This window comes from Nilaparvata lugens, chromosome 7 (assembly GCF_014356525.2).
Source record: "Nilaparvata lugens isolate BPH chromosome 7, ASM1435652v1, whole genome shotgun sequence".
Taxonomy (NCBI): domain Eukaryota; kingdom Metazoa; phylum Arthropoda; class Insecta; order Hemiptera; family Delphacidae; genus Nilaparvata; species Nilaparvata lugens.
Window position 1 is genome coordinate 47322156 of NC_052510.1, and position 27183 is coordinate 47349338.

At 34.3% G+C, this 27183-nt stretch overlaps 2 protein-coding genes across 6 annotated transcripts in view; one reads left to right on the forward strand and one right to left on the reverse strand.

Annotated features, from left to right (window-relative positions):
• LOC111060573 (nascent polypeptide-associated complex subunit alpha, muscle-specific form-like) overlaps window positions 1–27183 on the reverse strand; it is a 241056-nt gene that overhangs the window by 146578 nt on the left and 67295 nt on the right. The window lies entirely within an intron of this gene.
• LOC111064640 lies at window positions 19789–24313 on the forward strand. Of its 3 annotated transcripts, none has more exons than XM_039432928.1 (3): window positions 19789–19891; window positions 23184–23295; window positions 23362–24313. In XM_039432928.1, exons 1-3 carry the CDS (start codon window positions 19850–19852, stop codon window positions 23814–23816), a joined length of 609 nt encoding a protein of 202 aa, XP_039288862.1. In that variant the 5' UTR covers window positions 19789–19849; the 3' UTR covers window positions 23817–24313. The 3 variants fall into 3 exon arrangements, with proteins under 3 accessions (XP_039288862.1, XP_039288860.1, XP_039288861.1); XM_039432927.1 differs by having other exon boundaries at window positions 19827–19891; window positions 23184–23235; window positions 23287–24313; XM_039432926.1 differs by having other exon boundaries at window positions 23184–24313.

Genomic DNA, 27183 nt, shown 5'->3' on the forward strand with positions numbered 1-27183 from the left:
TTAAATCCACAAATTATACTCTTGTTAAAATTCTAAAATAATTTAAAAATTCTAAATTTCTATATATAGAGATAAAATATTTTCATAATCAATTTGGAATCATTGGCTGTAGAACTTCAGGACAAAACACTGAATAGGATTTTTTCATATAAAAGTAGAATATTTCCATAGTTAATTTTGAATCATTGGTTGAAGAAATTCGGAACATAAACACTTAAAATTGAACTATCACGAGCGTCTCATCTGTTCTGATGAAGTGCTTAGTTATCGGCTCAAAAAATTCCCTGTAAAAAAAACCTTCTAATTCCTCCTCATCGTGTTCCCCCAAGACCTTCAATAGAAACAGTTTACTCAATTGATTCACCGAATTTCAAAACTTCAATTTGCAAAGCGATATTTTGGAGGGTCGAATTCTGAAGTGAACTTGCGACAGAGCAGCCGAAATTGGGACGAGTAGCCACTGCTGCATTCGAGTGTTTGAGGCGAGGCTTGATGGCTCACCTCAGACCTCTCAATCATTCTCTCACTCTCTCTCTCTAGCTCTCTTTCACACTCTTTCTCTCTCACTCGACTCGAGAGCAGAGTCCACACTCACCTGAGTCCGACCGACAGACCCACACCGGGAAATTCCATTTTGTTTGCCGCCTCTTGTTGCCTAGCAACAGATGTCCGATACAGAACGCTGTCTGTGGGTCGAAGGTCGCAGACGTAGTCCAACTTTGCCTCGCAAAACATACAACTCATTTTCACTAGACTGTCTGGACCTGGATTGGGCGTTTTCAATAATTCCATGGTCGACATTCTATTCATGATTTATTTATACATTTATTCATTGGCTTACTTCTTAAGAAAAACAGTTTTGGCCTGTTGATCATTCCCTTCTTATCATGTATTTGGTTTGTGTATTGTAGGATTTTAATAAATAAATAATAAATATGAATCAACATAATGAAATATCATAAAGATATATAATAATAGATATCATGAACTAAGCTTAGCTTGTACCAGAGACAAAGGAATACCCTATACAACTAGTAGTATTATTTTATCCATGGAAGTAGTAAGTACTTGAAAATTGAAAGTACTTTCTCTGAAGAAAGCAGTCTTCTTATCTCTATGCTTGTACTATTCCCTTTCAAATATTACTGAAGTCGAAACTTTATCTTTCAAAAAGTAATTCATGATGCATGATTTTTCTATTGTTGAGGATGGTTAATAATTATTATTGAATTATTCATGAAATCATCATGATATAAATTTTCATCAAGTAAAATAAGCGGAGAATTGGCTATCATATATTGATATCAAATAATTGGAATTGGATTGGAATTTTAATTCATAGACCTATAAACTGAATTATCATCCATTTTCTGATCATGTCACAATATTCTTCTATCTTCAACTATTGGAACCGGATTGCCATTTCAATATATATGAATTAAATTAAAATTCAAATTTGTTTTAACAAATTGAAAAAAAAATGCAATGGATGAATACAATGTATGATATATAAATAATAGATAAGTGGAAAATATATTCCAATCGACACATAAATTCTTGAACTAAAAATAATACGGTTTCAATCTGACAATGCCATCATTATTGTTTTTAATTATTATTTATTTTCCGGTTTCAATAAGGGGAACATTTTTATACTTCTGGAACCAATTCAAGTCTAATTTTTGTCTGCACTTCATGGATGAGATTTCCAGTATCTAGACCAAACGTCAACCAACTGCCAATATTGGGTGGATTAACATGCCTGATATCTTCTACTAAGTATAACAACATTTCAAGACCTCTGTGTGCACCGTTAAATTACTTGAACAATTACGTACCTTTATTATAAGGTTGTTATGAGGCTGCTCACTTTTGAAAATAAGGAACAAAAGATCTCATATTCAATGTGCTGTATGATAATTAAGATAGAATGGACTGTAGATAGCGAGCTACAAACATAATGATCGATAGGTGGATGGCTGGACACTGTCCATTGTGATAGTCACTGGAAAATATCATAAATGGGATGTCGGGTCGAATTTAGAATTTGAGGAGTAAGTACCTTAGTATTAAATGGAATGCTTTGAACAAATCAACCAAACTCAAGTTATAACAGCATTATAATCATCACTATATCTTTTTTGATATTGTCATTTGGGATCGTAATTTCAAATGTCTCAATCGTCTTCTAGTTTGATGTGTATTCAAAGATTGGGAGAATACAATTTTTGCTATGAATAGTCATTCTGTCATTATAATCATTTGAACACAATTATGTCATGACAATTGGAAACTCAGATGAATAGAATATCACTTTTTCTATGACATTCGTGAATATTCATGATATTCGTGAATAGCCAGAGCTATTGAAAACTTAAAAACAAATGAAATAAGGATGAGTTTCAATACTTTCAATGATGAAAAATATTTTTTTGAATTCAGTTAATAAGTGAGCTGAGAGGAAAACTAGGGAATTGATTTTTGATCATTCTTCATCCCATATCAATAATCTCGATCTCATCTGCAACGTATGAAATTTTGAGATCGGTTTGTATCTCATTCAGGTAAATTCAGTCACATTCAGTTGCTAAGATATCGTGCATCAATCAAACGAACCTGTCATGAAGGATGAATTTATCTATCAATAACAATATTCATCATTCAGTTTTGAAACTGATCTCACATCGATCTAACACCAACGCATGAACCCGTGAAAATCTGTCTTCGAATACTCAGAAACTGGAGAGCAACCAAAACTCACTAAGCTGGGATTCGGAGGAATTCTGCAGCGTAAACCTTCCGATTCCTTGCGCTAATTGACGTCTTCAATCACAATTGACCGCCTCCAACCACTTATCCGGCTCTACGTTCCAATCTTCCCTACTTCTCAACCCCAGAACACCTAGAACAATTACCCCAATCCCTGAAAATTCTCCCTCCCCATCTATCTCAGAGTACCTTGAACTTCCAGCCTACTCGCTTGAAGGCGCTTGTGGGCTTGACGTGGGCATAATCTCATTTCATGCTCGTCTAGGTGGAAGTTATGGAAAAAATATCAGAGCTACTTTTCCTCTGACAGTGCACAGCCTATTTCCGCCATGGCATATCTCGGATTCACACACTCTGCCAGAGAACACACTCTCACAGCCTGACAACTATCAATTTCTGTCAGCTCACAGATGCTGCTCCTTATTCTGTTATGCAGTAAAAAGACTCACTTCTTGGAAAATGTAGGAAAAAAGTAGGTCCAACGAGCTACTTTTCTCCAGAAAACTCTCTTGTTAGGAGCTTCACAGGTTTCAGGTTGATGAAAAATCTCTCCACTTTGAAGCAATGATTCCTTGACAACATAGTGAGAGAGTCAGGTTGTTAACAATAATATCGTGATAACTCTTGATAATCATAAATCTTGATAAAAAATTTGGAAGAAATTTTGGGGAAGGGCGAGGGCGCTCAAACACCCACTTAAAAATCACGAATTGGAAAGTTGGTAGATTTTCAGTGTTTGAGCTAACAAGCGCGCCCTCGCCCTCCTCCAAAATTTCATCCAAATTTTTTCTTTGATATTAATTTCCCACGTCTAAAAATAAGTCAATTTTTTGGAAGTATAAATCACAACAATTTCATCTCACTTCTCATACGTACAATTTTAAGCATGGCGCCCTTTTCAGAGAATCTCTGTCCATGGTTTCCAGTATTTCTTCGCATTCTTGTATGAGTAAAGGAACTAATGAAACAATTTTTGAGAATGTTAGTCTACTATGATTTAGAAAGTAAAAGTAAACAAACACCTCTGAACCTATGATGCACATTTCCAAAGACTCATGGAGAATGTAAACTCATAATAAAGGGATAAGGGAGGTGGTTTTTCATTTATGTATATCATTGCTTTTTTACCAAACTGTTTGAATACTTACTCCAATATCAGAACATTTTCTTACTGAAAGCTTTAAAAATTTTGTTGGACTTTTTTTGGTACACAAATTTTAGTTTCCACACAGGACTTTTCAATAGGGTTGGGGTAGAGGACGGGTGACGAGTTCTTTTTTAGAGAATTTTTTTGAGAGGATTCAAAATCTTTGTAAATATTTTAGGACCAAGAATATCTGTGTTTGAAAGTGCTTACTAATCATAACCTCTTTTGGACTAATTTCCAATTAATATTTAGGAATGGAATAGTAAAGCTGCGTTCACACCAAAGTTATTAACAAAATGTTCATAACTAAGGCCCAAATTCACTAAAAACGAAAACTAGTTTTGAGCACCAGTTGGTTCTAAGTCAGATGATTTTGCAATATGATTTTTTTCTTACTTAGAATCAACTGGCGCTCAAACCAAGTCTCCGTTATGGTGAATTCGGACCTTAATCCTTAGATTCTATCATATTTAACGGAACTTGACTAGCACATAATTATGTTCATCATGTGTATGATAAGATTTGTCCAATCTAATAGAATCCATAAGGATTAAGTTATTAACATTTTGCTGATAAATTTGGTGTAAACGCAGCTTAAGGGCTATAACAGGTTCATAAGCCTGATTTTCCATTCCCAATCATTTTGTGATTATTTGCTCTTGTCTTTGTTGAATAAATAAATATCAATCTAAATTTATTTGAGAGAGCATTGGGATATTAAAGGGTCCTCCTGTTTTTCTTCTTCCAATAGTAGTATTATAATAGTAAGAGACTATATACATAAAGATAAATAAATTATTAAAATGAAAAAAACGGCACAAAAATTTTTATCTCGCAATAAAAAGAGGAAATTGAAAGACTTTGATGTACGTAGGGAAAAGTCTTGAATATCTACTGAATAAACTTATTATTGATAACCACATAATTTCCTCAATAAACAAAATGAGAAATAACGATGAGCTCAAATTCATCTTTATTTGGAAACGCTTTCAAATTCTTTAACGGGTCCCAGTTCAATGTTGTCGTTCCTATTAGATTGGTGAACAAACCATCTAACCAACCAGGTAGAATCAGCAAAGGTCGAAAATGCTTTCAAATAATTATTTCAAATTAATTCAGCGGGACGTATAGCATCTGACGGATCAATCCCCCTTCCTGTCTGCCCCCCGCCACACGGAATATTATTCCAACCTAAACATTGGTGGCTGCCGTTTCTGGTGAAGAAGATAGCGTGTCTTTTGTAGCGGAAGTAGAATCCATTTAGGTTTCTAATGAGATTGGCAGAAACTTCCAAACAGACAACAAAACAGGCGTGACGGGCGGGTAGGTTTGGTGATGGGGGGTCTGTATCATATTGGGTCGATTCCACGCTCTGTTACGAATATTATTGTAGTCCACGACGTAATATCTCAGGAAATTTGTGCAGCAGGAAAAATGTAAGATATATTTTTTCCCCTGCATTTCAGACGTCAAGTCATCATCCGAGGAGAAGAGAGGATATTTATGAGTGAGAAGCAAACAAAATGTATTCGGTTTATCAGTGTTATCCAGTAATACTCGTATTGAACTAATTTACTAGAAAAAACTGTTATCATAGAGGCGAAACTTAGAGCTTATAGAGACGGCTCCTATCAGCAATGGGTACAATAATAAACTTAGGTGCATAGGGAGTAAACTTAGGGTACATTACATTATTTCCCTATTTGTTTGTTCATTACTATTCTTATTCTTGTTCATTACTAACTGCAAAATTCAAATGTCAAAAAGAATTAAAAAATGTACAATTATCGGAAAACAAGATTGAGTGAATTTCTCTGGAGTACAGTATTGATCATTTAGCTCTCTTGATGATAAGTGTTTATAACTTTTGTTTCTCACAGAATAATAGTCAAATGATTTGCAAGAAGAAAGTTATCACTTGGATGAGATTTAATCTCAGTTCGAATAACTGTAACTTATTTTAAATTTCTAAGATCCTTTTATTTTTATGATCCAACATATTTTTGCCACTTTTGATATTCTGGTGATTATTGGATAAATAAGTTCGTAATCAAGTCATCCATTTAATCTTTTATTGTAAAAAACACTATAATGAATAAATGTTCATTAACCAAAAAAAACTAAAACTACTGCATCCATCAAAGAGAATATTAGATGGTTTACAATTACATACAGTAGTTAGTTACAATAAAAATTTCTGATAATGTGGTCCTCTACATGTTTAATGTTTTCTGTGTGGAAATTTACCTACTCCACTATGGCGTACCATGTTCTAGAGTAGGTTCAATCAGGTTTAGAGTAATCTTATAATCATAATACAATTATGACCACGGATGAAGAACTAGGCTGAGCTTGTATCATTCCCCTCCCATATTTTGATGAAAATTTAGAACTACTCGTATTTAACCAATTTACCAGAGAAAACAGAATACTATTATTATCAAAATCTAGATTTAGATGTATATTTTAAAGAATATTTTCAATTAGTTGTATCCAACTAATTTATTACATAAAACAAAAGACGATACATGTTGTTTAAAGTATTAATATCGGGACACCGATCTTAGCTCGTTATTTTTATTTATTGATGAACAGAACACAATTCTCTAAATTATCGTGTTTATTTCACAGCTGGCTATAATATGTCATCTTATGAATTACGGGGATGCGATATTTTGATTTTTCACATACTCACTCACTTTTTCACTATCCACAGCTGTTTCAGCCAAGGATGAATTATCCTGTTAATGTCGTTCAGCGAGTTTTCCCAAGGATGAGACCTAGTGCAATCGAATTTTTATATCATAAACCTACTATGTTCCAAATTTCGTGAGAATCGTTAGAGCCGTTTTCGAGATCCGTTATACATAAATAACCAGATATAAAAATACAGAAATTGCTCGCTCAATGTAAAAGGATTAATTTATGAAATCACACATAACTTCGTCACTTGATTTTCGGCCAAGGAATTTGAAGATTTTGAAGGTTGATGTAGGAAATAGAATAAATGCATGTATAAAGCCATTCAACTCATTTTCAAAATATGTCTTGATCTATGACATTCTATTTCCCTGCAAGCTACGTCTCGATACTCCATGCACTGACTTTAATAGCAGCTAGGATTGGAGCAGTATCACGATTGAAAGACGATCCTATTGGCAAGTTAATTCCCAGAACGAGCCTTCCTATCCTGCGGGTGTGGATCCATTCCACCATGCTCCACTTGCCCAAGTTGACAAACCACCGAGCTAACGAACTCCTTTTCGCTTCGTCAGCAGTGGCTGACTGGCTTCAAGTAGGCCCAATACATTCACTCGTCAAGGGATGTAGCTGCGAAGTTGTGTTGTAGGGGAAACGATGAAGAAAACTGTGTTGGAGGGAGAGAGAAATGTGAAGAAAACGAGAAGAGAAATGGAGAAGATAGTTGTGTTGATGGGTGAACGATGAAGGAGATTATGTAGGAGGATAGAAATATGGAGAGAGATAGTTGGAGAAGGAGAAACATGAAGAAGATATAGTATAAGATACAAGTATGACTCATCAATGGTAGAATGGTTTGGGAGAAGAAATGGTGGATGAAATTGTAAAAGAGCATGGAGATATAGAAGAATGTGGAGAGAAAGGAGGTAGTTGAAGAAGGAGAAGCATGAAGAAAATGTAGCATGAGACACCAATACTATATTTGATCTATTATATAGAATATATTCTATACCTACTCTATTCATACCTATTATTCTATTATATAGGATAGTATGTTGTGCCGAAGAAGAAACAACAATGAATATTGTGGAATTGGATTGTAACACAGAGAAATATTTATTTATTTATTTATTTATTTATTTATTTATTCCTTGAAAAAGCATTACAATAATTCACAATTTAGAAATATAACAACAAAATGAATCAATAGGAAATACAAATAAACATAAGGAACTACTTCCCCAAAAGAGCAAGCTCGAGCTTGGGGAAGGAGCAGCCGTACTTTGACTACTTACTTATTATTAATTAACATTACAGTATATAAATTAACAACTAAAATCAAATCCTTTCAATAAACAGGATAAATCAGTGATGCTATAATAGATCAATATATTTACATACAATATGTGTTAGAATGCAACAAAATTTGTAAATTATAAAAATGACCTGATATTGCCTAGCCCAGTGTATAACATGATATAAGATGTGGTACAGAATGAAATCTATTCAATTGGAATAATTACTATACTAATGTAATCCAGAAATTCTCGGCACTATCCCAGCCATGAGAGCTAACCAGATACTTTTTCAAATGTAGTCCAAAGTTTTTTTGGGCGAGTAAACCTCTCAAATTACTTGGAAGAATATTAAAAAATAATGGAGATAAATATATGAAGCTACGCTGACCAGCAGTAGTCAATAATCTAGGAACAGTAACCAGACCTGACTCCTCCCGTCTTGTAATAGCACAATCCGTTCTATTAATGAAATGAAAAAGTGATAGCTTCTTATAATATAATATGATGTGTTTCAGGTATATCTGTCTAATCGGTAGAACTGAAAATTCCAAAAAGCCAATCTTGTTGAATACATTCTATTCTTTTTCAGAATAATTTTTAATATTAAATTTTGTATTGTTTTTACTGGTTTTAGAACATTTGTATATGCACCACCCCAACCCACAATACCATATTGGAGCAATGACTGTGCCAGTGCATAATACACTATCTTCATGACTTTCATAGGCAAAACAGAACGTAATTTCACAAATAAATAAATAAGTTTTCTAGATCGTGTAGTAAGCTGCGACAAATGTACATCCCACTTTAATGCTGATCAACCATTACTCCAAGATATCTGATACTGCTAACCTTCTCTATTTTATTACAATTAACTGAACACCCTAAATCTACATGACTAAGACAATTTGGAGAATGCAAAACAAGTGACATATTAACTGGCTGATTCTGTATATTCAAGGAAAAAGAGATGTATTTTGTTTTGGACAAATTCAGAGTCAGTTTTCTTCTATCAAGCCATTTTTTTACTTCTCCCAGTCCCCTAGCAGCTGAGTCATATGTGCTAGCCCAGTTTTCTTCATGAAAAATTAAAACTGCATCGTCTGCAAATGACAATATTTTCCCATTGATTAAATTAAGGTTACAAAAGTCATTAATATAGATCAGGAAGAGGCAAGGTCCAATCACTGTTCCCTGCGGGATTCCCATTTTAACAGATTTATATTCACTAACAGTGTTATTGACTCTAACACATTGTTGCCTATTCTTTAAATAACTGCAAAACCATCCCAGTGCCACATCCTCAAGACCAAGGCTACGGAGACAATCAAGTAGACGATCATGGCAAACTGTATCAAAGGCTTTTGCAAGATCAAGAAAAATAGCTATTTGTCTCCTACCTACATCCAAGTTTAAGATTGTTTCTTGAACAAAAGCAGCAATTGCTTCCTGTGTTCCCATCCCCTCTCTAAAACCAAATTGATTTTTTGACAGAATATTATTAACTTCCAAAAATTTATGTAGCTGTCTCTTTACACATTTTTCAATTATTTTAGCCAAATTCGAAAGTAAACTTATAGGTCTATAGTTGGTAATTTTCCTTTTGTCTTGTGATTTGAATATTGGTTTTACTACAGTTGTTTTAAAAGAATCTGGAAAAATACCTTGTTCAAAACTTACATTAATAATGTGTTTGAGTGGAGAGGCAACAATACTTTTAACAGATTTCAAAACAGATACAGTAATGCCATCATGACCAGGCCCAGATGCACCTCTAAGACTCTCGATCGCCTCCACAACCTCAGTCTCTGATACATATTGAAAAGTAAAATAATCTTGCGGATTGTGGGGATTGTCTGGTTGCAAATCGTCACCAGGCTCACTAGGAATATTTTGTACCATTTTCTCTCCTATAGAGATGAAAAATCGTTAAAAGCATTAGCACATATATGGGATTATCCCTAGCACTATAGACATTACCATCAATTTCAATTTCTTCCAAACACTCCTTCCTTATTTTACAACCAGCTACCTCCCTAACTACATTCCAAGTCCGTTTTACATCATTTCCAGCCTCCTCAATTTTTCTGCTATAATACAATCGTTTAGCTTCTCTAATAAGGACTGTCAATCTATTTCGATAACTTCTAAAATAATTTCTCAGATTTAAATTGAATGGTTCCTTTTTACATTTGTTAAATAGAGCTTGCTTTCTTCTAATAGAAAATACTAAACCTTGAGTAATCCATGGCTTGATTTTTTTAAACCTCGAACTAGATTTGGCTACATTTATAGTGGATTTTTCAATATAGCTTTGTAGAGTTGCTACAAAGTTATCTGTTGAAACATTAACATCCCTACTAGAAAATACAGACTGCCAGCCCTCAGACTGGATAAGAGACAAAAGCCTATCATAATCGAGCCTGGTGGCAACAAGTGGCAACTGAGCAGCATTGTTAGTCAAGTCTATTTCACAACGAACCCTAAGAGAAGTAACATAGTGATCAGTAATACAAGTCTTCAATACCATTGATTCAATGTGCTTATTAGTGTGAACATTACCGAAATAATGATCTAAACACGAAGGTGTTCCCTGAAATGGAACCCTTGTAAAACAATTCACATAAGATATAAGCCCATTTTCGTTCAATAAATTCAAATAAGATTCAGTGTGGATGTTATTTCTATTATTCAAGATATCAATATTTATATCTCCTACAAATATAATATTTTTTCCTAAATTTAAATTCGAAAGCAGCTCAGCTAAAGAGTTAACAAAGTCCTGGCAATTATCATTAGGTGATCTGTAAGCACAAACAATAACCCACTCCTCCTCAAAAATTTTCAGCTCTATCACGAGACAACTAGCCCCAACTATTGTGCATTCCCACACATGAACATGATCATAATCTTTTTTCAAGTAAACTACTACACCCCCATTTCTATTTGTGTGATTCATTGAATAGTACTGATTAAAACCAGGTATATCACACCCTATGGGCCTAACACCTTGGTGACCCGTCTCAGATAATACATGGATAATACTCAGATAATATGGAGAGGAGAAGATAGATTGAGAAGAAGAAGATGGTTGTGTTGTAGAGTATATTATGTGAAAGGTTTGAGAAACATAGTAAAGCGGAAAATAGGAATAGAGAAGTTCGAAAGTACAACGGAACAGGAAAAGGTAGGAAGCACGATTCTAGAAAGCTTAAAGAAAATTATATAAGGTCAGTTAGAGAGCTTGGAGTGATGAAGGAGGATTGAGAGAAGGAAGAAAGAGTGAGAAGAACTGTGGAAGTGTGGAAAGGAGGATAAAACAAGGGGAATGTGGAAGCAGTATGATAAATAATGAGAAATCGGAAAAAAGAGTTGTGAGGAGAAAGGAGAAGTTTGTGAAGGTGGAAAATGCATTTGATAAAAGGAGAAAACTGATGATAGTTTTAGTGTTTGCACTGAGATTTTGGCATGGATTGAAATAAGCATAACCTACTTTTCGAAACCAGTCATGTATGAAAACTTCGGAGAGGGACAGGCACAGCCCAAAACTGTGCTCAAAATCATTTTATTGGATTGTGTATAATTGGAAAGATGGTTGAGTGTAATACATAGTAGCCTATTAGAGCTTCAACGAACAAAAAGAGAAAAAGGATAGTTCTTGAATAAATTGATTTGATTTCAATTTAGAAGTATTTTTTCAATTTAAAAATGATTTTTGTGTGTTTTGAATTGTAAATTTAGTATGTAACTAAAGAATCTTGTAGTGACACATAACCTAGCTAAATTTACTTTTGTATAAATTAGAATTAGAACCGTTTTGGGCGTAAGCCTGTGGTACTGTTCTGTAATTTGTGTAATTCTGAATTATTCAATAAATAAATGAATAATGAGTACAAAAAATATGTAAGAAACGAAAAAGTTGATTCATTGTGGAATACAAATATTGAGAGTAATAAGAAGAGGGAATAGAGTTAGGGACTGAATAAACTACAAATTAAAAAGCATAGTTCCAATATGATCATGGCAGAAAAAATGAAGATAGAGTCTATGAGAATGTGAAAATTGAAAATAGTATGATATGAGCCTTTGAAAACGAATAGAGAATGGAAATAAGAAAATAAGAGAAAAATAGGGAAAGGTCTGGCATGATAAATGAGAATAAAGAACGTTTCAGTGAACATAATTCAGGAGATTGATGGGTAGAATGTGTGAGACGACCAGGAGAAGCAAGAGGAAAAGAAATTAGGAGAGAAGATGGATGAGGATGAAAAGAAATAAGAGAGAGAACAAGTATTTCTATTGACCTGAGAATTCAGGAGGAGGGTGAGTAGTTGACGCAACCACAGAGAAACTTCGATCTGTTGGAATCGTCGTCAAGCGACGTAGACGAAAATGAGGATGCACGTATTGGAATAAGGAGGCAAAGAGTGAAGAACGAGAAAGCGAGGGCGGAAGAGACGAGAGAAAATCAAATTTTTGAAGACTTAACAAACGCAAAAGGGTGATTCAGCGGTCCAAGACTTGCTACTTGAACAAACAGTATCACATTCTCCATCTCGCTTGCGCCTTGTTATAGACTGACGCGATATTTCTGCGAAGCTCTTAACGCTTTTCAACTCTCTTTTTCTCGTAGAAAACCACATCATCTCGTGGCATCGTTTCCTATATACGCGAATAAAGAGCGTTACGTTAACCCCTTACTGTGGCACTCGACACTTTTTGCACTCTTGTTGAGTCTTGTTTGAAAGTCGTCTATCTCACCCACTCGTCACCCGTCGACCCTCTCACTCCCTCTACAGCATTTCCGAAGCATGTTTTTCTTGGATGTTGACGCCTCAGAAAAGTCGCGCCCGAGATGTTCGGAGTTTCTTACCACCATATTTATCACCAAATACAGTAGGCCTTCTGAGATCAGAATCTTGTTTCAGTTTATTTTCTCGAATATTCTGATCTTCATTCATGAATTTGTGTTCTCTAGAATATCAATAGTTATCATGCGAGGAATGTTTGCTAGTTCAAATTAATTCTACTATTTGATTCGATCACATAAGTCAGTAAGTGGAGAGTATAATACAGTTTAATAGAAAAATAGCAACAAGTTTATGAGAGACGTGGGACCTGTTTCTCAACTATAAGTTTGTATAATGTTGTATTATAATAGAGCGAGAAAAGGCTCCTTACTGATCATATAAATTGGAATGATGTGAGAATGAATAAGCCATTTCTGTATGACATAGGCCATATTACTTGCTGTGTAGCCTATTCTATTACTTCGGTTTTTGAGAAATATTTTTCATCGTACCGTACTCGGTTCTTCAGAAATAATTTATACTGAACAATCAAAATCTCTGTAAATTTCAGAGATGTTGTTATAGAAGTGTATTATTCCAATATTGCGATCAATCTTATTTTTTCGATCTGGAAAAATAATGAAGATTCTTGTTCATTAACGAGAAGACTTCAACCAAAACACTAATGGATTGTGAACAATGTTAAATTGATAGTTTGGTCGATACAACTAAACAAACTAGATAGCTTGATACAACAAAACAAACTTTTCAGAATTAAATTACATCATATATCACAATAATATTATGTAGGATTGGCTTCGAGCTATCCAAATATTGATGATGATAATAATCATTATTATTATTACATCGATTGGCCTGGCTGGCTCAGGTCTGGTGTCAGAGTTTTCAAGTCACATATGATTAGATTAATTTCAGGGCCTCTGACATGACCTAACCACTGCTTTTCAGGTAGCCGGGACCGACGGCTTAACGTGTTTATCCAAATTGATGTTATATTTATGATCAATAATAATTAATATCTTGTAACAGTGAAGTGCTAATTTCGCTGTAATAGTCATACAGTATGAGGAATGGAGCAAGAAACGCTGGAGCAAAAAAGGAATGAAAGGTCGATATTGTTTCAGTTTCGAATGTTATCAAATAATATCATTGATCTATTGATCATCAAGCTACAAACCTTGTGACTGTTCGCTACTGATATTGGTTGACAAATGTGTCAATCTCGAGTGTAATAGCACTAATGCACCTAAACAGCAGATGTTATCGGCATTAAAACGTGCGCCAATTCCCCAGGACTCACAGCCACCAATTTGAAAGCGGATTTGAAAACTTGTTTCGACTGGAATTATGGATTAGCGGCATTAATCAGCAGCGAAATGAAGCAATCACATAGATATCGAACCGAATTCCCGTTTGTGTTGGCAATTTACTGACCGCTAACTCTCCGAGCTTCGAATTTATGACGTCTGCATAATGTGCGGTGATTTGTGATGTCATGCTGTTGTTTTTGTTGTGACATCAGACTCGTCAACTTGTTGTGTGTTGTGAGCTTTCTGAGTAATGGCATCATTTCCTGTTGCATAGGCTTCGGCGTATAGGGACAGTAAACACGCAAACCCGATGATTGCCGCCTGTTCTGTGCAAGCCGATGGTTTTGATTGGCCAGTAGGCTAGATTCACAGAAGGCTCATTCTTGATTGGATGTGTGCTGTCATCTCCATAGTCGACTAACTTGTCATCTTCATAGTCGACTAACTAGTTGATCTAGCTGGGTGCCAGAGGAGTTGGGGACAAATGGATAAACTAATTTGGAACAATATAAGAAACGGATGCTAACAGTCAACTACATCAATCACAAAAATTATATGGAAGAATCCGTCCTATGCTGAAAGTGTTTGAGTTGATTGTCCTTGCTATATATAATAATTCGGTAATTATCTTCTTATGCATATTGCTATTAATTTGAGAGCTACTGACTTTTCAGATTCGATATTGTTCTGATTATGGTTTCCAAATTTATAAGTTTCCACATTCCAAAATCTCTTGGACATGAATCAGGGAGAATGAATATAATAGGAAGACTTTTCTTTGTATGGCAATCAAGTACTGAAAATGATAACAATTAAATATTCTATTTATTCATCTATTGACAATAAGCATCAGATGTTTATAATTACGTTGTGGTTTCAATAGACCAGAGTTCTCTGGGTCAGTAATTTCAATTGGAAACTGAAAAAAATTCCGAGATAAATTATGAGATAATCATTGCAAAAGGCCCAGGTCTTTCCAAAATCGACATTTTTAAATATCTTCATTTGTTGAGTGGAGGTTTGATAGATTGTGAATAATAATAGTTAAAAGCTACGGTGTGTATTTCATTATAGAGAATCGAGGAGAAAGCAACAACAAGAGTTCCCAATTAGTCATTAAATATCGATAGTCGAAAAGTCAATGAACTTTTATGAAAATCCTTCAATCAATTTTCTCTAATCAGCAGTCAAGAGTTACACAGGCGCTCACTTCTAAAGTCGGGGAAAATTGTATCGAAGAAGAAAAATGGGTCCCACTTTGCAAAGGAAAGTTCGATCATGTTTTATGGAAGTATCCTTTTGCCTAGCAGAGCTGGAATGGTTAAGCTGCCTCTTATTATATTGCTTGTTAGAGCAACGCAAGTTGTTCACTGAGCGCTTACAGCTTTCAGCGATCGATTCCTCCACAGAAATATCTTTGCCAATTTTTTCTAGTCGAGCTCGCTCGTTCCTCCCACGGTACGAAAATATTCTCCCATCTTCAATACTACTGATACTGGAAATAAGTCCGTTTATCAATCATACATATCATGGATAGCTTCAACATTCAATACACCCGCACAAGTGTGAACATAGCTGTATCCTTACTGGAATCTGAAAGTTTTTCGAAAAAATGAGGTGGATTAGAGGTGATTTGCAGCAATCGGAAGTTCTATTGTAGAAGCAATTTGTCATCTATAATTGAGCTTGGAAACTTTTCTAATTTTCAGGGAATCCCAAACTTTCCAAGGAAAGATTACTTCACTCAACATGATTTTTCTAGTTAATGTATCATCCAGTGTAGATTCAGACTTGAGATCACGAAGAAATTGGATTGAAGATCAAGTCTAGTACACGCTTTCATAATTTTTTTCTTTAATTCTCATCGTAGATCAGATAAGAAGATCACTAGCATTCAAGGTAATAATTGTACACAAAATTAAATTGAATATTCAATCTAAATCAATCAGTGTAATATTCCCTTATAACTTATTCGAACTTAATGAGAAATATATTATATACATAATGATTTCCTTTAAGGTAATGATTGTCCACAAAATTCAATTGAATATCCAATCTAAGCCAATCAGTGTTATATTCCCTTATAACTTATTTGAACTTTATGAGAAATATATTAGAAATTGGAAGAGAAAGAAATCGAAATCACGTATTGAAAGAGGAGGGAAACACAACACATTGCATGCTCGTTGCAGTACGAAAATAGACTTTCTTATTATTATCTATTTTTCTACTGGTTTCTGACATGTACAGTTCAACAGGCAGTTCTAGTTTAAAACTCGGACATGATATTATTCAATTACTCAATTTGTTTATTGCGGCATGAGTTTAATTACAAGTTTTCAATTTCGAAGTTTTAAAGTTGCCTGACTGCATGGTGTGGTCTCTACTAACCACAAAATCAGAGATTTTATTTAAGAGCTATTGATTGCTGTCCATTTTTCCACTGATTTCTGGCATCTACAGTTCAACAGGCAGCCTGCTCCAGTTCAAAATTCTGACATGGTATTATTCAATTACTCAATTTTATTTATTGCGGCATGAGTTTAATTACAAGTTTTCAATTTCGAAGTTTTAAAGTTGCCTGACTGCATGGTGTGGTCTCTACTAACCACAAAATCAGAGATTTTATTTAAGAGCTATTGATTGCTGTTAAGAATGAGCTACTAACTGAGAATGAACGGCAGTGATCATCGACCCAAACTGAAGTGTGCAGAACTTTTACACCGAACTATTGGTAGGTCGAGTCGAGAAGTTTACTCGTTACCTCAAATTGAGTTTGAGCTTTCCCATGTTTTTCTTCTTGCTCTTCGTCTCGCTTTTCTTCGAAACTGAGCCACTTACACCAGTCAAGAAGTATGAAGTACATGATTTAGATCAATCTTCGTGCTTCAAACTTCCTTCAATAGCGATTGCTCTCAGTGGGGATCCCCCTTCACAATCGGCTACTATGTCTCAATTTTCTCTTTCCGTGTAGTATCTCTTAACAGGTGGGGTTTCTCCTGAATGGAAATGTGAGATAACAGGGGATGTTAGGGAATAAACGAAAGATTGCATATAGAACTGGATCCGATTATTTTCAAAACCAGAAGTTAACAATATTGCAGTGAATCATATTTTTAAAGATTGAGCGAGTTTGTAATCTGCCTTCACATTATTTCAAAGTCACATTCAAGAATGAAAAAGTCTACAATAAACGTCATTTTCACTTTCATTCTCTCATTCACAACCTATTATTTATTACTATAACTATTATCATTAACTCGTTATTACTAATCAGAAAGAGTGTACAAATACTATATTATTGTTACATTTTAGCATTGATACATTATCATTTGTAATACTGATTTTAATTTGAAGTTTTTTGTACTGATACTATATTATTGTCACATTTCTACATTGATACATTATCATTTGTAATGCTTATTTTAATTTGAAGTTTATTATCAAAAATTATTTTAAATTTATTGCAGAAGAACAGCTATTCATTTAAATGATGTTCTAATTTCACATTTTAAATGATGTTCTAGTTTCACATTGGATGGAAAATGAGATTAATATATTACAGAATTGAAATTTGATGTTGTAGCTCCCATGACATAGTGCTGGAATGAGATTCTTCACTACATACTGCCTGCAGGGTGAGAAGTCAGAAATGCGATGCGATTTGTGGGGGTTGAAAAACGATGACCTCAGATAAGTCAAAAGGAAAAAGGAGATTGGAAGAGCCGAGAAAATACAGGCTACCTACTTCCAACAATCCCAATCTTCACAGTCGACATATATTGAAGAATGACTCCCTCCACAGCTCTTCAGCCATTTTTTCATCTACTTTCAGCCATCTTTTCTTTTCAGCTCGGCAATCGTCGAGAAAGACATCCAAGTAATAAAATTGGCCGCGAAAATGTTTTTTATCCCTCCCCAAGCTGCAAACACATCCCTCAACGGCTATTCTATAGCTCGCAACAAAAACCGATATAGAAGTTCGAAATCCTCTTCGAAATCATGGTTCTCTTCCTACTGATAAGTATTTATGGGGCTTCCTAGCACCAAGATTGAATTGCTGTAGAGGAAAGTTAATGCGGTATACAGAATTTGTGGTTATTGGCAGTTTATGTCTGCAGTGAATATTGTATTGAAAAGGATTTGTACGAAAACAAGGTGATAGCCGAGTAGTGAGTGCCAAAATCTCCTGAACGAAAATAATTCAATGGATAAGATTATTCAAGAGATCAGCATACGATAGACTACGATTTCTAAGAGATTACTACAACATACGATTACTAAGAGATCGGCATACGATAGAGTTGGATGAACAGAGCATGTTCATTTAGAATTTTGAACATTATTCTAAGGCCCAATTCACACTGGCGTGACGGGGCGGTGACGTGGCGTTGGTATGGTACTGACTTTTTGCCACTTCTACGCCACTCTTATATAAACATAAAATGACCAATGCAAACTGGAGTGGCATTTCACCATGCCAATTCTGTTTGCATTGAACCATACATTGTATGGAAATTATAAAAGTCACGTCACCGCCACGACCGTGCCACTACCGTTATACCCGTCAGCGCCTCGCCACTTCAGTGTGAAGTGGGCGTGAAATATTAAGGCTTCACAAAATATCATCCTGCCTACATCAATAAAAACTTTCAATTTCTCAAATCTCATTGATTCTATTATCCTTCCAGACAAAACTGTGCATCTCACAATCATCAGAAAATGAATTTCCTATATCAAATTCATTAAAATATGGTTCACACGATATGTTGAAGAAACTTGCATGTAACAAATTGAAATACTATATTCTTGAAGAAAATACACTATCACTAGGGTGGGTGAAATATCACCCAAGTAGTCACAGCACAGACTAATCAGCAACAAAACATGAACGATTGTTACACTGCTGCCTTGTAGTATACACAGTCAGCTAGGAGAATACACGAAAATTATTGTAGGCAGTATAAACAAAGATGAGCATCTAAATTTCCATGCCTTATTATCAAGGGTTCTAACAACACTGGTGCAGGAACTTAAGAAAGTTGAATAACTTCATAGATTAGCAGTGTACTCATTTATCATTTTGTTAGAATGGAACAAAATATGTCAACTTAATTGAGTTTAAAGAGTTCTGAGAATGATAGTGATTGATAATTGGTTCACTCAAGTAAGTCTAGATGTTCAAATTATTGACCTTCTAACAATGAAAAATGTACTTAAATTTTTGACATGGATATATTATAGTTAATACTACATGGGGAAATTTCAGTGTATTGAGCAATTATATGGATTTTTACAATACATCATTAAGTACGAAATTCACACAGTTCAGTGATAGTAATATGCTATAATCTGAAGTTATAATAAGGTGAAGATTCAAAATTAAATATCGAGAATGCGTTTGGAATAATAAAGTGTCAAAACGTCACCATTACTGCAGTGATTGTCAACAAGATGATTCATCTTTATAGCTCATTAAGAAAAATGAGGAATTGTCATACATATTCAGAGCTTATAGGATATTATTCATCACATTCTGTTTGTACCACACTTTCCTGCTGTTAATATTAGTGTAAAAATGATATGCATTACTAGCATTACTAATATCAAACTCCAAAGACAATAATTGCGATAGTAGCGCGGTATCATTAGAATAATTACAATAATTGTCTAAAAATATTACTTATCAGCAAGTTTTTTGTAAAAATATGGAGTTTTTGACATTATAACAAATTGGAATATTGGTTTTGTGTAGTATAAATACAGCTGCAAAAGAGGTTTATATCACAGACAGATAACTTCTGCAGTCGAACAATGAAGTCTCTGAGTTTGTGTATTTTTGTGGTAGCCGTTACGGTATGTATTGATTATTTTGTTTCCTTCATTTTTTATTTCTCCTATCAAGCATTTAAGAGACTTCTACTGTTCATATATGTCTGTTCAATATTATATTAATTTCAAATTTCCCATCTGCAAGGCCTATCACTGAATTCGACAGTAACAATTTTAAAGTAAATTATCAACTGAATAATGTGGGTATATAGATATAACTTTTAGTTCCTCAAAATAATATGTAGGCTATTTCCAGGTTCTTCGAATTCTTTTAAAACCATTTATTTGGAGTGTTGAGAAAGATTTTTTCCAATCTAATTTTGTTATTTTTCCATTTCAAAATTGTCACGCTATATTTCTTGTTATGACGACATTTTTTGTCACCTCACAGATTTTTATTATCATTAAATCTACATAATTATTATATTTTTTAACGAGTATATACTTATTATCCGATGATCTATCAGTCTCATTAATCATTAGACATTTTGGTTATAGGTACCTTTTTCTAATTGTTGTAATACATCTCTTTGCATTCCTTATATGAGCAGCTTATCCTTTATTTTAATTTCCGTACATACAATCTGGATTCATTCTGATTTTCATTATAAATTCCTTCTTCAGGCGGAATAAGGTCATTTTTTATAGTCCACTCAACCTCAAAAACTGTACGGTACCGTATTCTTTCAATAGAGACGCTGAACGCTATTATTTATTGTACGATAAATAAGACTGTAGTAGACTACTATTGTAATATGAAACGGTAGTTCTATCTTTTTCTTCTTGTAGTGCGCTATCCTCTTTGGACCTTGGCGACCAGCAGGTCAAGTCTGACTCTGTTGACTGAAATTCGGTAGTTCTGTAATTCTATTATAATATTATATTTTTTTATAAATTCTATGATTCACCGTTCTACAATATAGTAAGATGTTTAAGCACTACTATTTGTGATCTTCTTCCGCGACAATTGTCAATCATGCACTTCCAAGTTATCAGTTATGTAGCAGATCGGCCTATTAGAGCTGGTGCAAATGTTCTAAAAAAGGCACCACGTCATTTTCGAGAAACAGCCATGGAAGATGTTTCAATTTCTTCGATGGGACCAGTCTAATAAGAAACGCAAAGATGATTTATTTATTTTATATTATTTATATCTTCCTTCACAGGGAAGCACTGATTGGGAGAGAAAAACTAAGGATACTCCTTGTACTACTTCTTTCCCAAACTTATATATCACTTTAAAAGTCCAAAATAGGGTTTGTGATGGAGTCGGAATCACAGGCAAACACCTCAAAAACAAGATGGCCGCCAAAATGTTCAGGGTTTTGTTAAATCGCTTGTAGTTTGATAATCATTTAAGATATTCCACCGTATTTTGCACGAACATATACCGGAAACTCATCACTACAATTTTTACTGTATGAGATTTTTCTCTAAAACACATATTTTATTAGTTACAACCTCCCAAAACTTTATAAGAATTGGTTTCTCACATTTTCTGAACTTCCTCATCATTGTTGTGCAAGAGATACAGGGGAATGTTGAATCTGTGAAATTCAGAAATTCTTGTCAGCTTCAAAATTATATCATAATTGACAAAATGTTTCATATTGATTACTGTTCGCAGTTATAGTAATAACGGATAGATTCACCACCATATGCTTAGAATTAGTCAAACTATAATATTCGAGACATTCATCTCATATTTTGATAGTACCTACTGTTTTAATGATTATTGCAACTTCAGAAATTTGAAACAAAAATATTTTTTGGGAATAAAATTCTACTTTCAACTCTGTAAAATTATTTGTACCAGGCACATTAACTGATATGACTGTGATGTGGAATATTAAAAAAGCCGGTGCTCCAATATAACATCTAGTTATTGAGAATTATTGTAAGTTAATTTTCATGACTGGAGCGTCATTAAAAACAGAATGGAAAATACAGTTTGCAGTGGAAAACACATTTTTTCCATCATATGCTAAACCTCACAATAATTAGAAAAACCATGCCAACTCTCTCATGACTCCTTGATGGTACAGACTTGTTGAATAGTATCAAATTCTTCGTGATCATATGTAGAGAGATCCATGATATTGGCCATGTATCCTTGAATATAATAGGGCAAAAATATCAAAAATATTATGGCCGCCAAAATGTTCAGGGTTTTGTTAAATCGCTTGTAGTTTGATAATCATTTAAGATATTCCACCGTATTTTGCACGAACATATACCGGAAACTCATCACTACAATTTTTACTGTATGAGATTTTTCTCTAAAACACATATTTTATTAGTTACAACCTCCCAAAACTTTATAAGAATTGGTTTCTCACATTTTCTGAACTTCCTCATCATTGTTGTGCAAGAGATACAGGGGAATGTTGAATCTGTGAAATTCAGAAATTCTTGTCAGCTTCAAAATTATATCATAATTGACAAAATGTTTCATATTGATTACTGTTCGCAGTTATAGTAATAACGGATAGATTCACCACCATATGCTTAGAATTAGTCAAACTATAATATTCGAGACATTCATCTCATATTTTGATAGTACCTACTGTTCTAATGATTATTGCAACTTCAGAAATTTGAAACAAAAATATTTTTTGGGAATAAAATTCTACTTTCAACTCTGTAAAATTATTTGTACCAGGCACATTAACTGATATGACTGTGATGTGGAATATTAAAAAAGCCGGTGCTCCAATATAACATCTAGTTATTGAGAATTATTGTAAGTTAATTTTCATGACTGGAGCGTCATTAAAAACAGAATGAAAAATACAGTTTGCAGTGGAAAACACATTTTTTCCATCATATGCTAAACCTCACAATAATTAGAAAAACCATGCCAACTCTCTCATGACTCCTTGATGGTACAGACTTGTTGAATAGTATCAAATTCTTCGTGATCATATGTAGAGAGATCCATGATATTGGCCATGTATCCTTGAATATAATAGGGCAAAAATATCAAAAATATTATAGGACCAATCAGTGTATTATGATAACTGATGTTATAGCTATCGTTTGTAGTTGTGTTCTAGAAATATTTTTTCCCAAGAATGCTGTAAGTGGGATCATATCAGCCCCTTATATTGTTTGAAAAAATGACATGGTGGCCAACAAGCATGAATGCTCAAGTTACCAAGAATCTGACAATCATCTTCTAAAAAGACTCACTGCGGAGGTTTGAAATACTTGTACTCACATATAAATGAATGTTCAATGATTATGTCATGAAACTTGGAGTTGCAACTGTTGCAACTTGGATGACACACTCATTAATCTCTAAAATATTCTCCAGGTATCATCAGGCACACCAACCATGATGCTCGATGGAACAGTCAAACGTGCTGCGGCATACAAGCAACAAGGGGGAAAACAACAGGGGCCACCAATCACAACTATCATGCCAGTTGAAGCAATGGATAAGCAACAAGGAGGTAAACAGCAGGTGCACCCTTCCACAATAATTTTGCCAGTTGAAGCGATGGATAAGCAACAAGGGGATAGACAGCAGGGACCACCAATGACAACTATTATGCCAGTTGAAGAACCAGTCAAACGTGCTGCAGCATACAAGCAACAAATGCCACCAATCACAACTATCATGCCAGTTGAAGCAATGGATAAGCAACAAGGGGATAGACAGCAGGGACCACCAATGACAACTATTATGCCAGTTGAAGAACCAGTCAAACGTGCTGCAGCATACAAGCAACAAATGCCACCAATCACAACTATCATGCCAGTTGAAGCAATGGATAAGCAACAAGGGGATAGACAGCAGGGACCACCAATGACAACTATTATGCCAGTTGAAGAACCAGTCAAACGTGCTGCAGCATACAAGCAACAATGCCACCAATCACAACTATCATGCCAGTTGAAGCAATGGATAAGCAACAAGGGGATAGACAGCAGGGACCACCAATGACAACTATTATGCCAGTTGAAGAACCAGTCAAACGTGCTGCAGCATACAAGCAACAAATGCCACCAATCACAACTATCATGCCAGTTGAAGCAATGGATAAGCAACAAGGGGATAGACAGCAGGGACCACCAATGACAACTATTATGCCAGTTGAAGAACCAGTCAAACGTGCTGCAGCATACAAGCAACAAATGCCACCAATCACAACTATCATGCCAGTTGAAGCAATGGATAAGCAACAAGGAGGTAAACAGCAGGTGCACCCATCCACAATAATTTTGCCAGTTGAAGCAATGGATAAGCAACAAGGAATATGTTGTATATAGTGTAATATAATTTACTATGTAGTAATGAACATATAGCTATGAGCATATTATCTTGATCAATGAATAGGCTTCCTGAATGGAATTTGCTATGTTGGATAGAATGTATTAAACTCAAAAAAATTCAATAAGCATTGAATATTGTTCTTCCATTAATAAACTTTGTATCTGAGATGAGGTTTTGGTTATTGTATCACAAATACCACAATTTCCAAATTGATAGTAACTAGTAGTACTGTGAACAGTAGTCCTCGCGCAGTTATAAACCATAGCCTCCTATTATACTGTCCATCAGAGTAAATCCTGTCTGTATGTCGTGTCGACGAGATATCGGTGTGAAAACGGCTAATGGCTGTTGGGGTTAGTTTATCAAAAATGCTAAAATCAAAAGCTAATCTCCATCAAGACATACTGGCAACAGGACAGCCCGAGTTCAAAGCAGAGAAAGGTCGAGAGACACTACCATGTAAAATAACATGCGTTATTGCATGCAACCAATAGTTCATTTTGAATTGCATCCAATGAAGCAAGCAATTAATAGTTCACACAGCAGCTGATTTTCACCACGTTACATTGAGATATTGAATTGCATGAGTCATGGCATGCAATTTATAATCCACTCGACAGCTGATTTATTATGAATTATTACTGATTCTTACTCTAATATTGGTTTATGAAGGAGGCTCCTTTTTCTTTTATATTATCCTTGAAATTCAAAATTTCCGAAAACCTTGTATATACGTCGACGCGCAATTTTAAAAGGAACATATCTGTCAAATTTCATAAAAATCTATTGCTGCGCTTCGCCGTAAATGCACAACATATAAACATATAACCATTTAAACCTAGAGAGAAATGCAAAACCGTAGACTTGAATCTCACTTTGTTCGGTCAATAAAATTGATAACAAATCCATATTTTCACATAACCATTCGATAAAAATCAACCATAATAATAATATCAATGTTATCATACATAGCCTATCTTCTTCAATACAGAATCGTTGATTGGGCTATGGTGTCTGCTGAGTTTTAATTTTGCCTCGCCCACAAAGCAATAATTATCAATAATTAAGTGAGCAATTTCTGTATATCTGTTTATATTCTTATATCTGGTTTATTTATGCTCAACGGATCTCAAAAACGGCTTTAACGATTTTCACGAAATTTGGAACATAGTAGGTTTTTGATAACTAGTAGTTCTGTGAACAGTAGACCTCACGCAGTATCCTCATCCACAAGTACCTGATTGAAACTTGTAACGTATTGAAAATTGGATGGATAAATAAAAATTCCTATTTGAAGAAATTTATAGGTCTAAGTGAAATAATAGGCTAATATCGCCAAAGATGATAACGTTGAAGATTAGATAATATCAGGCATCATGGCCAAATTGTACAACAGCCGAATAGAAATGAAAATAATTTTTGCTACCTGTATAATATTATATAAAATATTGAAAATTTGAGGTTAGGCATAAAACATCTACTGATCGGCGACCTAATGATCGACTGAGTCGCATAACGTAGAATCTGACCAAACACCTTGGCAGAAACTTATTGTAGCGAAACAGTATTCAACTTGAGGAACCAAAGGTTACACGTGGCTAATTGTTGTAATATAAGAATCAATCTATAACCTTTATAAAATTGCTTTGCATGTAAGAAGCATATTAAAAAACCCAAACGAAAATAATTAAATGTATTAAGGAAGTAGGAGGTTACTAGGCGCATGAATACTATAATAATTTGCATGCACCAATCAAATGGTAGCAATTGGTAGGCGGCAATAGTGAGCCGATTCAAATATATTTGTATATATTTCTACAAATGATAAGAGTTTGTGAATTATTATTGTACAGTTTATGTTTTGTATACGGCCCGAAGGCAAAGAAATTATTAAAGATGTAACATAAGTAATAATCTAATAGTTTGGTACGGTCTATTTGAGTCATGAATGGCGGAGGAACAGAATATTTAAATTTCATGTAAATTTGGAAATCGGAAATGAAAATTGTGAATTAGAAAAGAGAACTTCGACACTTGCCTGCCAACGACCACCATGAGATGTCACCAAAAATTATAGAGCATAATATCTTACTATACCTTTTAATAACTTAAAGTAAATCGAATTATTAAATTTTTTCATAAGACTTTGTGATGCTAATGTAAAGCAGAAGTCATTTTTAAATAATTTGTTAACCCCTTGGAAGAGACGACTCCGGCTACAAATAATCCAGGACCACCAGGAGTTTGGATCGACATCAGCAGCTCATAGAAAATTCCAGCACGTGAGTGAGAAATATTCGAAATAGTGATAGGGCGCCCTCAGTGCTTCGAAATGAAATAAGAATCAAAGCTAGCTCGTTGAAAAGGTTTTTTTATAAATTAAGAATTTGGTAAAAATACTTGCGCAAGTAAAAATAGTATAAAAGGTATTTTATTAGATAGTAACGAATCAATCCATATATCAAAAAGATCCATCAATCAAAGAATACTAAGTTCTAGGCTGTTAATACAATATTCATATGATCATTAATTTCTGCAATATAATTTTCGATAATATAATGTAGCTCTGATTCACTAGGTGAATTGATCTATTTATTCCGTCAGGTGCCGAATCTCGCACCCTGAGATAAAAAATATTTATTATAAAGAAATCTATTGGAAACCATAGAATTTAATATATATTTGGATTATTATTTGTCAATTTATCATGCTGATTTAATAACTTCATATACAAATAGAATCGTCCAAGTTGACAAGTATCGGCAAGTTGATATCGAAGCTACATGCAAATAGATGCATATGATCATGAAATGAAAGCACATGGTAACATTTCATGCTATAGAACCTAAAAAATAGTATTAACCTGTGATATTTTATTGATTTTGTTTCTTGTTATATTATATATATTTCTGTCACTCTATATATTTTTGTTTTGACTTATTTTTTGAGATATTTGTTAATATATGTTTTAAATTTTCTATGGTGTACGATTTATTTTATTCCTCAATACTATAGGATATAAGTTCTATATATATAT

Coding starts and splice junctions, on each gene's coding strand:
- LOC111064640 (XM_039432926.1), top strand. CDS start 19,850: ATGAAGTCTCTGAGTTTGTGTATTTTTGTGGTAGCCGTTACG. Junction 19,892..23,183: donor TTTTTGTGGTAGCCGTTACG/GTATGTATTGAT, acceptor AATATTCTCCAG/GTATCATCAGGCACACCAAC.